The sequence below is a fragment of the Mauremys reevesii genome, linkage group 26, assembly GCF_016161935.1.
Source record: "Mauremys reevesii isolate NIE-2019 linkage group 26, ASM1616193v1, whole genome shotgun sequence".
In the NCBI taxonomy this organism is placed as follows: Eukaryota; Metazoa; Chordata; order Testudines; family Geoemydidae; genus Mauremys; species Mauremys reevesii.
The window spans coordinates 8,959,366-8,976,768 of NC_052648.1; the positions used below are offsets into that span (position 1 = coordinate 8,959,366).

General features: G+C 49.8%; 1 protein-coding gene across 1 annotated transcript in view; it reads right to left on the bottom strand.

The window, feature by feature from the left end:
- Positions 1-5,555, bottom strand: part of NRTN (neurturin) — a 95,499-nt gene extending 89,944 nt beyond the window's left edge. The window contains exon 1 of the mRNA XM_039516077.1: positions 5,279-5,555. Coding sequence (XP_039372011.1) covers positions 5,279-5,299 — 21 coding nt within the window. The 5' untranslated portion in view covers positions 5,300-5,555. The remainder of the gene's footprint in view (positions 1-5,278) is intronic.
- Between the last annotated feature and the right edge of the window lie 11,848 nt (positions 5,556-17,403).

Consider the following 17,403-nt stretch of genomic DNA (forward strand, 5'->3'; position numbering starts at 1 on the left):
GGGTCACCAGTACAAAAAGTTTGAAAACCCGCAACTATGATTGAGGAGCAGCAGCACCTGGGAGGCTGCTCGCTGCAGCTGGCCTGAAATGTCCCATATTTGAGGTCCCAGTCTAACAACCACTTAGGGTGATGAACTTGATGCATGCTCATAAATAGTCGCATCTGACCTGATTCTCCATCGCCCTGTGTTCTGAGCAGTCACTTGGGCCAGTGGGATTGAGATCTGGTAGCATTCGGTGCCCGTTTTGCACTGGTGTTGGTGACTGCAAGGGTCAGGGCAGTAGAGAATCAGGCTGGAATATCAGGTGCAGTTCTGGCCAATACCAGAAGCTGGGAGCGGACAACAGGGGATGGATCACATGGTGATTCCCTGCTCTGTTCATTCCCTCTAGAGGAACTGACATTGGCCACTGTCAGAAGACAGGATACTGGGCTAGATGGACCATTATCATAGAATCATAGAATCTCAGGGTTGGAAGGGACCTCAGGAGGTATCTAGTCCAACCCCCTGCTCAAAGCAGGACCAAAGCCAACTAAATCATCCCAGCCAGGGCTTTGTCAAGCCTGACCTTAAAAACCTCTAAGGAAGGAGATTCCACCACCATTGGGCTGATCCAGCATGGCCATTCTTGTAGGACATTGCAGAATGAAAGGCGGTTCAGAGGAGAGCAGCGAGGATGATCAGGGACCTGGAAAACCTCCTATGGAGGGAGATTGAAAAGATTGGGATGGTTACATTAGAAAGGAGATGAATAAGAGAGGCCATGATGAAAATGTATAAAATAATGGATGGGATAGAGAAGGGAGACCCAGGAGCTTCTGTTTTCCCTGTCGCATGACCCAAAAACCAAAGGAGAGAAATTCAAGGGTGATGAAAGGACATGCCCTTTCACACAATTTGTGATTAGACTGCGGAACTCACTGCCACAGGAATCCATTAAGGCCACAAACTTAATATTTTAAAGGGACTGGACACTTATGGATACTAAGAATATCCAAAGTCATGCCACAGGGTTTAAGCCACTCTCTCTATTAGAAATCAGGCTGAGACTGAATGTGGGGGGCAGATTTATCCCACATCTGCTACCGTGGGGTTCTTACATCTTCCTCTAACACTGGCCAATGTCAGAGATGGTATGCAAGGCTGGATCAGAACCAAGGTCCACCCAGTCTGACACTTCATATATTCCTACTCATTGACTTCAATGAGGCTGCCTTACATGGCTAAAGTTACTTATGTGTACAAATGTTTGCAGATTTGGGGTCCTGATCTGTCTGCCCACCGGTTATTGTGTTTTAACTAAAAGTTAGGAGTGGGGGCCGTACACTATTCTATTTTAAAAATTCTTGCCACACTTTTTTAAACAGGTCAACAGCAGAAATTGCTGCAATTTGAACCTCAGCCTAGATGCCATCTGTGTTTAGATGTGTAAGTGGAGAGATAGGGGGGTAGGTACCTTACCAGGCCCAGGTGATGGGTATGAAATGTGAAGGAAGGAAGCAGTGAAAGCAGGCTAAAGGAGAGACAAGGTGGGAAGGGGGTGGCTGATGATTTCTCTCTGGAGTACTGGAAGTGTGCGGCTGCGAGAAGCAGGCATGGGCTGATGTCCTACGGCTCACTGGGTGCAAAGCAGACAGCCAGACTCAAAACTGAACTGAGCCAGGGGTCGAAACTCAAAACAAAGCTGAACCTTCAGCCTCTTCAAAGTTCAGAAATCCGTAGATAACATTTGCATACATTGGACTTCACGTTGCTTTTCCTGGCAGCCAGCAGCACCTGAAGTGGAAGTGCCAGAGGTGGTACTTTCTCTGAAGGCAGCAGGCAAGCCTAGGATTGAAATGGATGCTTTCTGCAACCAACTCACCTGGCTGCAACAGCTCCACTAGCTTCCCCCTGCTTTCCTTTCCGACTCCTGCCTGCAGCTCCCCCTAGTGGTCAAGTATGTCTTGCATCTGCTCTCCCCCTCTGCTAGCATTTTGGCTCAATGGGGCAGCCTTGAGCAAAAGGGTGGCCCCATGAACTGTTCCACCCCAGCAAGCGCCGTGACTCAGAGATGCCCCTCTGAGTCACCCCACCAGCACCCTGCTTCCTCTGTGCTCCTACATCACCAGCCCATCGCTATTCCCCAGTGCTGGCTCAGGTGAGTAAGGGATGCAGATACAGGCCTGCCCATTCCCTGCCCCACACATGCTCGCTGCCTCTCCAGGAAACACTGAGCAGGCCAGTAGCCCGTTCCCCTTACATGGCTGGGTAAGGGTGGGGGGGTTCTTATCCTTTGTGCAGCTGTGTTGCTCCAGTCACACCCTAGCCCACACAATCAAAATACCGCGTGGTGGGCTGCTCAGAGGGTACCACTGGCATGGGTGGAAATACCAGAAGCATCCCTGCAGAACCTGTTCTTCCAGTTTTGCGGACTCATCCAAACCGAACCGAACCCGCGAGCCACTTTAGCACGTGCCTCTCAGAAACAGGCTGTTGTGATCTTTCTTGGCATGATGTTTTCCTGGGCAGCTTGGAAGGGAAGGGGGAAAAAATGCAGAATGGTGACTGGAGTGTGTGTGGGGGCGGGGAGACAGAGCACAGCACACGATTGCCCTTGCTTTCTACTGTTTTCTGGCAATTAAAGCCAAGTAGCCATTAGAAACAAAGGCACAAACTTTTAACAGAGGGCAAACAAACTACCAAGGAAAGTGGTTGTAAGGATTCACCCCGGCGGTGCCTCCTGCTGGTGATTTCTGGGAATTAGCTCGGTCCAGCTCTGGAGCACCCTCTGCAGGCCGGTGATCCGCCTGTCCTCTGGCCCCTGTGTCCCTCCCTGGACCCGGTGCCCTTTTACCTGAGGTGCTGCCCCCTGGCAGTAACCCCTTTCTCTCAGGGTCTCCCCTCCCCAGGAAACCCCCACTCACTATCCCCACCTTGCCTCAGTACCAGGCTACCCATGCCCTGGGGCAGACTGCAGTACCAGCCTACTCAACACTGGCAAGGTTGGGTTTGGACCTGCTGCCTTGGCCTACCCCGGGCTGTCCCCTGCAAACCCCAGTACCTGTTAGCCCAGTGCTAGGCCGCAGCCTGGGGCTTTCCAGGCTGGCGCTCCCCAGCTCCTCTGCCTTTCCCCAGCCCTTCTCCCCTCAGGAGCCCTGTCTCTAGCTCCCTGCAGCCAGGCCCTTCTCCCTCTACAGGCAGAGGGAGACTCCCAGGGCTCCTGGCTCAATTATAGGGGCCGGCTGGGCCTGATTGGGGCTTGGCCCCAGCTGAGCCTACTTTCCCCAATCAGCCCAGGCTTCTTGAAACAGGAGAGGGCTGTGGCTGAGGCAAGCCCCACAGGGGCAGGAGCGGGTAATCACTCTGCTACAGTGGTACTAAAACACACACACACACCCCTCCACTCTCACAGGTACATATCTGGCCCCTTACCATAGGGTCAGAGTGTCTCACAATCTTAGACTTGCAACAACCCTGCCAGGCAGGGAGATGCTTTTATCCCCATTGTACAGATGGGAACTAAAGTATGTAGGAGGCTACGTCCCACTGAAATCAATGGAAGTTAGGAGCCTAAATGCTTTTGAGGATGTGGGCCCAAGTCATAAGCGGCTGATGAACGTATGCTGGTGGGGGGGGGGGACTTCCCCTTCCCCTGCATGGCTGCTCTTGGGGGAGATCAGACCCACAACTGGGAACCTCCCCCAGCTGCAGGACACTCCCCAGCTGCTGCCTTCAGAGCCCAGCCCTGAAGGCAGTATAGAAGTGAGAGTAGCAATCCCACAAACCCCTCTACAACGGCTTTGCAACCGCCCCCCACCCCAAATAACTCCCTTTGGGGTCAGGACCCCCAGGATTACACCACTATTGAATTTCAGCTGTAAACATCTGAAACCATGACACTGACTATTTTTAAAATCCTGCGGATGGTGAAATTGACCAAAATGGATGCTGAATTTAGTAGGGCCCAAGAACTTAGCAGAAATCTGTGGCAGAGCAGGGGACTGAACCCAGCCGTCCCAAGTTCTAGGCTTGTGCCTTAACTCAAGTAGCGGATTCTCCATCTCTTGAAGGCTTTCCATCAAAACCGGCTGCCTTTCTGGAAGATGAGCTTTAGTCAAACAAGTGACTGGGCTCAGTACAGGAGTAACTGAAAGTTTGCTGGCCTGTGCTGAACAGGAGGTCAGACAAGATAATCCAGCGATCCCTTCTGGCCTTAAAAACAAAACAAAAGCTATGAATCCACGAATTGAGCTAGCCTATTACAGATGAAGTGGTCAGGAATCCGCTCGCACTTTCAATCCCGCTGTGCTGCACCATGCGTTCTGTTTTATTAACGTCTCTAGCAGCAAGAGCTTCTCACGGTCTCTTTCCACGGCAGAGCCTGGGCAAGACCAAGTCAGGAGATGCCAAATACCAGGGTGAGGGACGTGTACAAAATGCCAGCTGGAGAGATTTTTCCCGTTCTCCAAACGAAGACCGCGGCGATGCTCGAATATGGCAAAGACACACTGCTGGGAGATGTTATTTTTAATAATAAATCATCCAGGTCAGCTCTGTACAGATTGATGTCAAGGAATTTAAATCCTAAAAGCAGCAGCAACTTTTAATTTAAGTCAGATCTGGGCCCTGGAAATCTTACAGGCCCTGTTGATTTAGAGCAGTTCAAAGGGCACGGGTTGTTTCAGTTGCATTTGCTGAATGGTGGCCAGGTTCCAGAGGGGACTTAATTCTTTTGTGGGATTTCCTGTGTCCAGGGACCGGCTTTGCTGTGGCTGCCTGTGCACCCTGCAGCTCAAACCAGGATCTTAGTGGGTTCTAGTAGCCAGTGCTACTAGATGAGCCATAAATGAGTGCCCCTCCCCAAGGCAATTAGAGACAGGCAAAGCCCCTTAATTGCTCTTTGCTAAAACCCAGCTAATTCTACTGCAGTTCTTATATGCCCCCATCCCAGCACCAGAGGGTCCAAGCACCTCATAACACACCTATGAGGCAGGGAAGTACCATTATCCCCATTGCATAGACAGGGGAACTGAGTCCCAGAGCACTTGCCCAAGGCCCCACAGGGAGTTGGTGACAGTGCTGGGAAATGAATCCAGATCCCCGAGTCTCAGTCCAGCGCACACACATACCGTTTGCCCTGAAAGATCCCACTTTTGTAACCCTGTCCTCCTCTGTCTGTCTCACCTACCTGTCACCTCTCCTTAGATTGGGAGCTCCTTGGGGCGAGTACAGTCATCTACAATAAGTTTGTACAGCCCCTAGCACAACGGAGCCTGTGGTGGGACACACTCACCTTTGGAGCACTCCCTTGCATCCAGGCGTAACGCCACTGGTATCGGCATCAGTGCCACCTGCTGGCTGGCTGCCTCTGGCTCCAGACCTTCCGTGGCTTAGCTGCTGGGCCGGTCACAAAGTTCAAACCGCTTTCAGGGTATCGCCAACAACACCAAATGAACCTGAATAATTCTTCTGCCCCTTTCGGCTACTCAACTCCTCCCTCTCTACTCGCAAACCCTACCTCAGGGCTTCCCACTCTGCCCCAGTAGTGGGCTGCTCCCTTTGTCCTCCTGTTAAACCCTCACCCTGGGCTCCTCTCTGACAGAGAGACCCATCTCCCCTGAAGTCTCTTCCCCAACTGAGCTCCTTCAGTCCTCTTAGGACAGAATAGCTCCGCCCTCTCTGGCCGGGAGCCAGTTAGCTACTCACCTCTCCAGGCAGAAAACCTGACTAATTGGGTGCATTTGCCAGCCTTGCAGGTGATGGGGGTTAAGTCCCATCACGAGGCCTCAAACTGATTGCAGTAGCAGCTATTGGCCTCAATCTAAATGTTTAATATTAAGAGAGTCACATGAGAAGATCCATTTTTTCTAGTGCTGCCTAGAAACAAGACCTTTGCTGTTGTCAAAGCCTTACCTCTCCCCAAAAGAAGCAGGTAGGATGGACTAGGAGAACTTGACTGAAGAGCTGAACAAGCAACAGGAACAAACATTCTAGTTCAAAGAGATTGTGTGTCCAAAGAGGAGTGGAAAGCATAGCTGGTTTTTCTTCAGTGCGTGCTTTGAGCAGAAGTGAAATAGTTATTGTCAGTGTTGATATATCACATTAGGCTTCAGAGTTAACAGATCTTTATGTGGCGGCTGCTCGTGCCTCTGTTTCAGGTGTCTGTGGATGCAGGGAGACATTGCTGCATCAGTTTTTGAGCTGGCCAACATTTTTCAAACAAAATTCAAATGAAAACAGCTATATATATTTTTAAAAAATCACAATTTTTTTTTATTTTACAAATCTTTTCAGTTGTGCAAAAATGCTTGTCAGAAATTATCAAGATGTTTCTTTTTCTCCAAAAAAAATTGATTTTTTTCAAATTATTTTCACTTTTGGTTTGCCGTGGTGTAATTTTTGATTGGATACAGGGATGTCATGTGATGTTTTCCTGTGTGTTCACAAAAATACTTGATACACTCACCTCCACCCATGTCTCACACAGGAGTCTCTTTGTAGTTTGGAAAGTTTTGGTGGGGGTTTGGCAACCATAAAAAAAATCATTCCCCCCCCCCTCCAATATATTTATTTCAAGAACTTTGAAATAGAAACATTTTGGTATTTTTTTTTAATTTCTCACAAAAATAAAGAGAAAAATGTTGACCAGCCCTAACTGGTTCAAATGTTGAAGTTTATATTTGCATCCCTAGAAGTCAGAGGGGCTTAATCTTTTTGGAGCAGGCTATGGGTTGACCAGACAGCAAGTGTGAAAAATTGGGATGGGGTGGGGGGTAATAGGAGCCCATATAAAAAAAAGCCTCAAATATTGGGACTGTCCCTATAAAATTGGGACATCTGGTCACCCTAGCAGGCTAGAACCTAGCACCAATCAAGTGCTAGAGTAGTGCTCTATCCACAAATCCATCCTACATGGCTAAATATACCTGCCTGCTTTTCACCATGCTTTGGGCACTGCTAGACGGTGAAATCAGCTATGTTAGAATACCTCTGATGCATGTCAGAATAAATATCAGAGGCTACTGTCCTGACTGCGTTATTCATGTTCATGTTTAATTAAAGAGAAAACTCAGCTTTTAAAATTTGGATGAAGCTATTTCAGAATTTCCAGACTACCCCATCCTGAGCTCAGCAACCCATTGGGCTGGGCATCATAAATACACATAGTAGAAGACATCTCTGCCCTAAAGAACTTACAATGTAAATGGACAAGACAGAGAAGAGGTGGGAAGGGAAACAGAGGCACCAAGAGCAGAAGTGACTAGGCCATGGTCACCCAGCAGGTGAGGTGCAGGGCTGGGAATGGACAATCTATGTCTTGAAGGCCTGTGGTGGGTTGTCATGTTATGCATGAGAAGCTCAGGTATTTGACCAGCATCTGATGTCTTCCCAACAGCCTCAATGCTAGTTCAGGTGGCTCTGGCCATCTGCTCCGTACGCCGGAGTCCATACAGTCAGAGTGTCCACCAGCTTTATGGGTTAGAGCCAACAAAAGCTGGATGGAGAAGACCTTGTGGAAGGCCTCATACATGTTGGAGGTATGTCATGGCTTCCAACCTTGCAGTATAGAGCAGGCTGCAACATTGGCAGGAGACCAGGAAATGGTTGATCTGAAGTGTGTGCTGTATGCTCCGTGAGCAGGAAAATTAAGGAATGAACGAACGTCTTGGGTCCACTAGACCGTGCTTACAGCATCAAGGCCTGCTTGCACAAACAGCTGCCTTTGTTCTCCCTTTATGCCGCGTCCAACGTTCAGATTTGGAAAAACATTATTCCATACAGGGCTTTATCTCTCGATCTAATTAGGCTGCCTAATTTCATAATTACATGTTCTCATGACGCAACCAGTTTTAGTACATAAGGTTAGACCACAGCGGGAGATGGGAGCTTACAAGCGGAGCCTGGAAACACTGGACCATCATATCAACAGTACCGATTCCCTGGGGAAATAGAGCCAAAGATGAGAGAATTCTGAATACTGGGCCACTCCTGACTGTTCCTAACTGGGAATACGCTGCCAGCAGTCATAGATTCATACAGTTTAAGGTCAGAAGGGACCATTTAGACCTTCTAAGTCTGACTTTCTTTGTATCACAGGCCATTAAATTTCACCCAGTTATCTCCATATTGTGCCCAATAATTTGAGTCTGGCTGAAGCGGATCTTCCAGAAAGTCAGCCATCAAGTGATGGGGAATCTGCCACTTCTCTTGGCAATGTATTCTGTCTGTTATTCACCCTCCCCGATAAAATGTGTGCCTTACTTCTAATTTGTACTTGCTAGCTGGGCTGGATGACTATACACCACAAACGAGGAGACTGTGCGTTCGGACGCTAGTGTACTAAATAAAATCCCTTCTTCCGAAGGCTGATTCAGCTACATGGTAGCCATGAACCACGTAAACCCAGTTCCTGTGATAAGCCTCAGTTCAGCAAAGCTCTCAAGCATGTTCTTAAATGTAAGCGTACAAGTAATCTCTTCCCTTTTCACAAAGTGCTGGAGTGTACGCTTGATTGCTTTGTTCATAGGGTGACCAGAGAGCAAATGTGAAAAATCAGGATGGGGGGGAGGGGTAATAGGAGCCTATATAAGAAAAAGACCCAAAAATCGGGACTGTCCCTATAAAATTGGGACATCTGGTCACCATATTGGCTCACTGGGGATGGGTTACTTCTGCTTTGTCAAATCAGGACCATATTTAACTGACTTGGTCTGAACCTTTGAATTTGTTCAGGTTAAGGACTGCACTGCTCTTTCCCCACCTATAGGGGTCCCGCAGCTGTAGGTGCCGCGCTACAGAAAAGCTGAAGTTTTCTAGTTTAGGTTGAAGGCCCCTTTTCTTTGGAACTTGCAGAGCTCTGGTGCTGTCCTGCCAAAGGGCAAGTTTGAATCTGAAAGGGACAAAAGACGCACAGGAACATTTTTGCTTTTTCTGGCCCAGCCACTCCAGCGTGTCCTGATCTTGGGAGAGGTCCAGCCCCAAAGAATTTGGATACGGTAAGGAGAAGCACGGCCAGATGGACTCTCTCCCTGCCTTTGGACAGTCCCCCATTGTCACTGGATGGCGTGTGATGGTTTCACGTGAGGCGGTCTCACCGCCCTGTGATAGGCCAGAGCATCCATCTCCCCCACTGCATCATCCTGGAGTTTCCAAGTTCTCTACTTCCAGCGAGATCTGTCTTGAATCTGTGTGTGTGAACAATGTGTGTCTGCGCACAACTACACTCTTCTACATGGAACACAGCGTGTACTCAGAGACTTACTGGCGAGAGGTCCATGCCTTTGGAACCAGCAAAAGGGAGTTCTATTCCCACATACACATGGTGATCTGACAGCCTCGGGTTCTGAGACTGGACGGGTGACCACGATGCCTTTAACCACGGTCCTGATTCTGCTCTTGCTTAGCCCAGCCGACATCAGGAAAGACTCCTCTGAAGTCATCAGAGTTACAACGGTTTGAAAGCGGGGTCAGTGAGAGGAAAATCAGCACCAGTGCTTCCACGTCGCCGCTGCAACCTCTGCACACTTTGCATTCAGTTTAACCTTGTGAGCGTGCGTGCGAGCCACAGGAAAGTAGCGTGACAGATATTTCAACCGCACACAATATCTGTGGGGATTGTACTGTGTACCTGGTGTATGTTACACGGTTGGCCAGGGATTGTATTTAACTCTGAGGGCGGGGGGGTAGAGTTGCACATACTGGTTCAAACTGATTTTTCCGGAAATCAACAGCGACAGAAAGGACTTTGGCTGTAACAAGGCTGGGTTTAAATTGGCTCAGGGCTTTTTTTCTGAGCCAGTGAACAGACAGGACCTTCTGTCCAAGGGGAGCCCAGCCCCTGTGGAAGGGGTGGAGAGACCTTGACCCACCAGGGCCCCATAAGACTGATAGGTGAGCTCTGAGCATGTGTATAGGAACTTTGATGGCTTGTTATACGTTTTCTTCACCATGCTTTTACCTTAAGACTAAAGGTACTTGCTTAGAAAGAGCTGGGTGGTAACAGCTGACAATACACGGGTCAGAGCCCCTCAGAGAGAAAGCAACACACCGGTGCTGGCCTTTGGGGCAGATTGGCTTGCTAGGGAGATCAAAGCGTATGGCAGGGAGTTGGGAAGCCTTAAAACCCCCAGTCAGGAGGAAATGGGACAAAGATCCCTGCCCAGAGACAGGTGGCAGCTGGAGACCTGAGACCTTATTGGGCACTCCTGGAGCAGACCGTGGAGTGGGAGGGATACACCTGCAGCAGTGACAAGTAGCATCTCCTTGGAGACAGATGCCCGAGAGAAAAGTAGCTGCTATAATACAGAAGCAAGGGTGTGTTTCCAAATAGGACCGAAGCCCGTCGCTGCTTCATGGGAATAGCTCCATATTCCTGCTCTGAGGCTCCCCAGATGCACCACACTGGCATCTTGCTGCTAGATAATTTGCCTGCTTGTGCTAGGTGCTGTACAGACACATAGAGAGTCCCTGCCCCACAAAGCATCCAAATCTGTCCAGCAGGCTTCGCTTCCCCTTGCGTGGCCCAGAAAGCCATTTGCAACCCTACTTGAACTTGGATTTACCAAAGAAATAAATCCGCCCCACTTTGCTGTTGCTTGTTCAGGGCACTCCCCTTGTTCTCTCGTCAGGCCGGTGGTGCCCATAAAACACTCTTGTTTTGGCACCAACAGCAACATCCATCTGCTTGAATTATAGCGGTTCCTATGGCCCAATGAAAGCCATTCCGTTCCCAGAGCAGTAAATTAAAGGGCTGCTGTGACCGGGCTTACTGGCCATACTGCTGTAAGGTGGTGGTTCCACCAATCACTCCGCACAGGGGGTGTTCCAAAGTGGAAGCTGTGATGCTTCCAGGGCAAATGGATTCCAAAGGCTGCATTTCCCTCCTTTGATTTATGCCGTCGGAATTCCCTGGCCTATGCACCTTGTTCTGGCATCCGAGGCTAGAGGAAAATGAGCTGCAGATGTGCCCAGCACACCTGGATTTCAGATTTCCGCACTGATGAATGGGGAGAGGGGAAAGAGTTCTCTAGTGACAGCATGGCCCAGTGGGTAGGGCACGGAGATCTGGAGATCTCCAGGGGCTATTCCCAGCTGTGTAACCTTGGCCAAGGCACTTTGCTTCTCTGTGTCCCCTCCCACCATTTGGCTGCCTCATCTATTTAAATTGTAAACCCTTCAGGGCAGGAATTGTATCTGGTGGTAGAGCAGTTTTTAAACTAAGGGCTGGGGGAAAGCCAACAGGTGCAGAGGAGCACATGGCTCGGACAGAGACATCCCTTAGGGGAGGATCTACTAATGGAGATTCTCTACGTCCTGGTAAGGAGGAGAGGATGGACGATGATAAAATACAGGTAGGATCCAATGAGAAACAGCCAAATGAAAAAGAGGCCCATTCGATTACATCACGTAATAGCAGACAGATAAAAAGTGGCAATTTTTTAAAGTGCATATATACAAATCCTAGACGTCTAAATGATAAGATGGGTGAACTAGAGTGCTTCGTATTGAATGAGGATATTGATATAACAGGCATCACAGAAACTTGGTGGAATGAGAATAATCAAAGGGACACAGTAATTCTAGGGTACAAAATATATTGGAAGGGCAGAACAGGTTAGGGTGACCAGATGTCCCAATTTTATAGGCACAGTCCTGATTTTGGGGTCTTTTTCTTCTATAGGCTCCTATTACCCCCCTCTCCCGTCCCGATTTTTTACATTTGCTGTCTGGTCACCCTAGAACAGGTCGTGCTGGTGGGGGAATGGCACGATATGTGAAAGAAAGCGTGGAATCAAACGAGGGAATAATCTTCAATGAACCGAACTGTACATTGTCCATTCACAAATCAGGCATATTTGAAACCGAAAAGGTGGGGACTGCGGAAGATAAATGTCCTGTCAAAATACACAACACTAGGGCTGGTCCTGGTTGTATTATTCATTGACATCATTCATTCATTAAAAGCTTTTTATAGTATATCTCAGGCTCTCCTTATCTGTATGACACCTAGAGGCCCCATCATACAGGGAGCTGTGCAGACATATATTGAGACACGGAGCCTATCACAAAGAGTGACTCTAACTAGGCAAGGTGGCCAGGGGAGGAAAACAGGGAGGAAGGTCCAGATCCATGAGGTATTTAGGTACCTAACTCCCCTTGAAATCAATGGGAATTAGGCACCTAAATACCTCTGAGGACCTGGGCCGACATGGCTTGCTTAGGGTCATGCAGCAGGTCATTGCCTGAGCTGGAGCTTAAACTAAAGCCTCCTGTGTGTCAGTCCTGTGCTCCATCCACTAGGCTACACTGCCAGGTGGATGCTGCTGTAGAATCACTACCTGAGTGCTATAGATGCCCAGAGCCTATGTGGGGCCTTGACCATAGATAAGCGGCGCTAGGACAAGCCTCATATTGCTCCAGTACAGCATCATCTACAAGTATCTTGTAATACAAGCCCTGAGACACATTCACCTTAGAACCTTTTCTGTTACACTCACAGCTGTCTCTCCGAGGGGCTTTGGTACCATGTATGGGATGAAGTGTGATCCATACGAATATATCTCGCCTTGTGTCACCTCCTCATTCCAAGGGGAGAGAAGACAAGGAAAATACCCTTCCCGCCACACCAGTGCAGATGTTGCAGCTAAGCCTCTCCATCTGTCACAGGCAGGGGACATTCCCAGAGGCCGGAGGAGTACCCACCTGAAATTAATTATGGGAAATTTCCAAACAAAATAAATAAAGGATTAAAAACTGATGAGAGGGTGAGAATCTGGAAAGGTCTTCAGAGCACATGGGAAGCATGACAATTTCACATGGCATCTTCAGTAGTATCTGAACTGGTTGTACAGTTCAGCTTCTATAGGGCCAGATGGGGATTCCAGTGGGGTGCTTAATCCCTTTAAGGTTTGTGCCGGACCATATTTAAGTAACTACTTGCTTAACCTCTCTGTGAATGCTGCCAGGTATGAGTACCCCTTTAAGAGCAAGGCATGATGGGAACCACTTCTCGGTATAAAGCAGAAGGCGCCCCCTCTGGTAGAGGTTCGGAACAGAGGACAGGTTTGAAGGAAGCAAAGGGCTTGAAGGCCCAGTCGGCGGGATGAAGCTGACTTAATGGGTGGTTTATTCCCTCTTTTCTCCTGTCTCTCCCATGTTTGTTTCTGTAAGTATTAATATTCTGGGATTGTTTTCTATTACACACACTGAGTCCTTGCATTTCATCTGGGAGGTCTGGGATCCTGATGGCCCCCTATCATGGGAGAATATCATGAGAGATCCTATAACAATGTAGCACATTATTTTTCCATTGCCACAGTGCGAAGAGCCCCAGTCTCTTTCTGGGTCGGTACTGTCACGTCGGGAGGGTGTTTATACTGAAGCCGACGGACAAGCTTGAGGCAGCAGCTATTAGCAGTGCTGAGCTGAACATCGCTCTGCTTGGAAATCTCAAACATGCCAAAGACATTGTCTTGTTGGCTCGGTTTGGCAAGTCGCTGTAGCTGTGGCCAGTCTGGTCGGGCAAGGAGCACATTGGGCTGGTTATTAATCCAGATAAAACAAAGTCCTTGGCCATTACCAGCCTCCATCTCCAGATTACAACCAGCTCAGACAGGCCACTGTGCAGGCAGCAACTGTCAAACACTTGGGAAACACCATAGGTTGTGCCGGAGGATGCTTGAAAGAAGTGGATACATGTATGGCACCAGCTGGCTGCCATGTTTCAGGCCTTTCAGCAGGCACTGTACAGGTGGCATGACATCAAGCTTGCTACAAAGCTGCAGCTCTATAGACCCCTTCCCCCGCCGCCCCCCGCCGCTTATCCCAACTCTATGGCATAGCGGTGGAACGGGGGCACCGAGGAAAACTAGAGATTGACTTTGTTGCCTTCCTCAGCTGCTTCAGATTAAGAGGCAGGAGAAGCTCAGCAATGAGGATAGTCACAGCTGAGCCCAGCAACCACCTCCATCAACACCTCCACCTCCATCAGCAAAAGCACCTCCATCACCACCTCCACCAGCACCTCCACCAGCACAACCATCTCCATCACCACCTCCATCAACACCTCCACCTCCACCTCCATCAGCACCTCCACCTCCATCAGCACCCCCATCACCACCTCCACCAGCACCTCCATGAGCACAACCACCTCCATTACCATGTCCACCTCCATCAGCACAAGCACCTCCACCAGCACCTCCATCTCCACTAGCACCTGCATAAGCACAACCACCTCCATCAGCACCTCCATCAGCACAACTACCTCCATCAGCACAACCACCTCCACCAGCACCTGCATCAGCACAACCACCTCAACCAGCACAAGCACTTCCATCAGCACAAGCACCTCCACCAGCACCAGCACAAGCACCTCCACCAGCATCTCCATCAGCACCTCCACCAGCATCTCCATCAGCACCTCCACTACCACCTCCATCAGCACTGCCACTTCCACCAGCTCCTCCATCAGCACCTCCATCAGCATAACCACCTCCATCAGAACCTCCAGCTCCATCAGCACCTCCACCAGCACCTGCATAAGCACAACCACCTCCATCAGCACCTCCATCAGCACAACTACCTCCATCAGCACAACCACCTCCACCAGCACCTGCATCAGCACAACCACCTCCACCAGCACAAGCACTTCCATCAGCACCTCCACCAGCACCTCCATCAGCACAACTACCTCCATCAGCACAACCACCTCCACCAGCACCTTCGTCAGCACCTCCACCAGCACAAGCACTTCCATCAGCACCTCCACCTCCATCAGCACAACCACTTCCATCACCACCTCCATCAGCACCTCCACCTCCGTCAGCACCTCCACCAGCACTGGTTTGACTTCAGAGGCATTTTTGGTACGGACGTGGTATTAGGCTGGAAGATCAACAAATTACGAAGCATGTGTACCAAGAAATGCCACTATGCAGCCAGTGACTGAGCAGGCACCAAAAGCTTCAATGGAGCGAGAAGATCAGCGGAGATGAGCACAGCCTGAATAGCCAGCCAGACCATCTTAAAGGACCTAGATAGAGACTGATCTAGGTGGTGCTTTATCTGCTCCATCCATCCCTTTGGGATTTGCCTGTAGCACGACACCAGCATCAGTCATCCTGCAGATTGCATCACAGGATGTGCTGGACAGGTCCCTCTCTCCACTACCCCCAGGCTGGGCAGCGTTGCAGCAGTCAGTCAATCAGCAGGATGCAACGCAAGGCTCTCAAAGAAACGTCACCTCTGCTGGGCCGCAGAATCCCCCGCATGTGAACGAAGACCACTCCGCACGCAGCCCCTGGGGGCTGCAGAGAGAAAACAAACCCCACCAAGGCAACAATGTCCTGCCAAAACAAGTAGCTGCTAAACAAACATCTTAATGCAAAGCAGCCCTAAATGGAGCGGATGGAAATGTGCCTGGGAAAACGTAGCTGAAATTACAGGGCTGGAGCAAAAGGACACAGAGCAGGGAGGGCTTTGGAAAGAGAGGACAGAAGCGGCAAGATCGGGTGCCTCCCATCTTTTTTTAGAATTAGTGTTTTATTTACAACAGGTCGAATACGAAGCCATCAGACAAAGGTCATAGGATGACCACTTGAGAACTCAGCCCAGAGCTGTGAGCAGAACAGTTGTTCGCTACCTTGCTTGGGGATTTATACAGCCGCCCATCACCGGGGTATCTGGGGGCCATCTATGTAAAAGCAATAGCAAAGGCAAAGTCCCAAGGGGATTTCAGGGAGTCTCTGGGTCTTCTCCCTCTTCAGGGCCAAAGCACTGCTTGGGGGAGGCTTTTGGGTTTGGACTTTTAGATTCTATTGATCTCATTTTTGGTTGGTGGGGGGTGCACAGGGTTGTGAGCATCATTCTGGCGGTGGAAAGACGTTAGAGACAAGGCAAAAACTCTGCAAAGGTATAAAGCTAGCGGTGTTCTGTGTGGATCTCAGGCGAGTTACTCCTGATTTACACGAGACAAGGATGAGGCCCACCGAATAAGTAAGTCAGGGGTGTATCTTTCAGGCCACCGGAGATTATTGTTGAGTGAGTGTCATCAGCAGGGGCGGGCGGTGCACAGTGCAGAGACAGAGACCCTGCCCCAAGGAACTTACAATCCTGATCAGCAGGACAGTCCATGGAAACAATGCATCCTCCAAGGAACTGGTCCCAGATAAGCAGACGACGCACCAGTGTCAGTAATTCTTGGCTCTTATATTGCACCTTTCACTGGCAATTTCCCTTAGAAAAGGAAGGTGAAGATTATTATCCCTATTTTACAGATGGGGAAGTAGCCGTACAGAGAGGGGGAGTGACCAAGGTCCCTTAGCGGGTCAGTGGCAGAACCCAGCCTTTTGACTTCCAGGCCAGTGTTCAACCTTAAAGCAGTGCAGGCTCTCTCCCCGGCGCCTTCCCTTCTCTTGTGCCGTACGTGCAGGAGAAATGTCGAGGAAGGAGGGGGCTGAAAGAGGGGAGTGTAATTGTACAGGGCTAGGAGGAGAGGGGGTGAGATGGAAGAAGATATGAAGAGCATGAACCAGATTGTGGACCTTGTGCCCTGCTCTGGCAGCACCTAGGAGCTAAAAAGGACTTATAACAGCCCGGGGGAGATTACCCCCAGTGCAGAAGCAACATAGAACTGACATACACAATCCTACACTGCCCCCTCTTGCAGTGCCAGGCCTAGGGACATGTGAGGGGCAGCGGACAATGAGGACCATTACAAGTTAGAGGAGCCCCTGGGGCTGCTCTAATTTACGTCCTGGGTCACACCAGACCGGGCAGACCCTGGGAGGCACAAAGGTGGTTTAAAGCCACCTTCCCACCTGGGCTGAGCCTTCTGTGCCAGAGCCCCAGAGGGCAGCAGCACCAGCTGTAGCCCTTTGGGGTCTGTGTTTGTCCAGCACCTGCCCGTAACTGGAGCTCCTGGCTGCTATGGCATTACAACTCATAAATAATCTACCTAGGCATCACGTGCTCATCACCCTGGTGCCTGAATGCCTAGAGAAGGAGGGTGGCCAGGGTACAAGGAGGAAGAGAGTGCTTCATTGTACCTTATCTGCCTAATACCGTGACTGCTGCAGCCGTCTCTCCCTAAGCCGAGGCCGGGCCTCCTTGCAAACGTCCCATTAGCATTTCTGTTCTGTTGGATAACCGGTGCCAAGAGGTGGCGGAAGTTTTATTTAGGGTCTGATCTTATGGCCCAGCCTGGAACGTTCATGCTTTTAGAGATACAGGTCTGGGCTGAAAATAGCTCTCCTGGTGACGCTGCTGCCTGATGTTGCCACTCCGGGACAGATGTTCCTTTGGACACATGTGCCCAACATGTGTGGCTGCTAATAAAAGGGTTGCTCCTAGCAACAGGGACTTAAAGCTTCCCACGCTTCCTTTGAGATATTTGTAGTGGGGCAGATTAGTGAGGGCAGC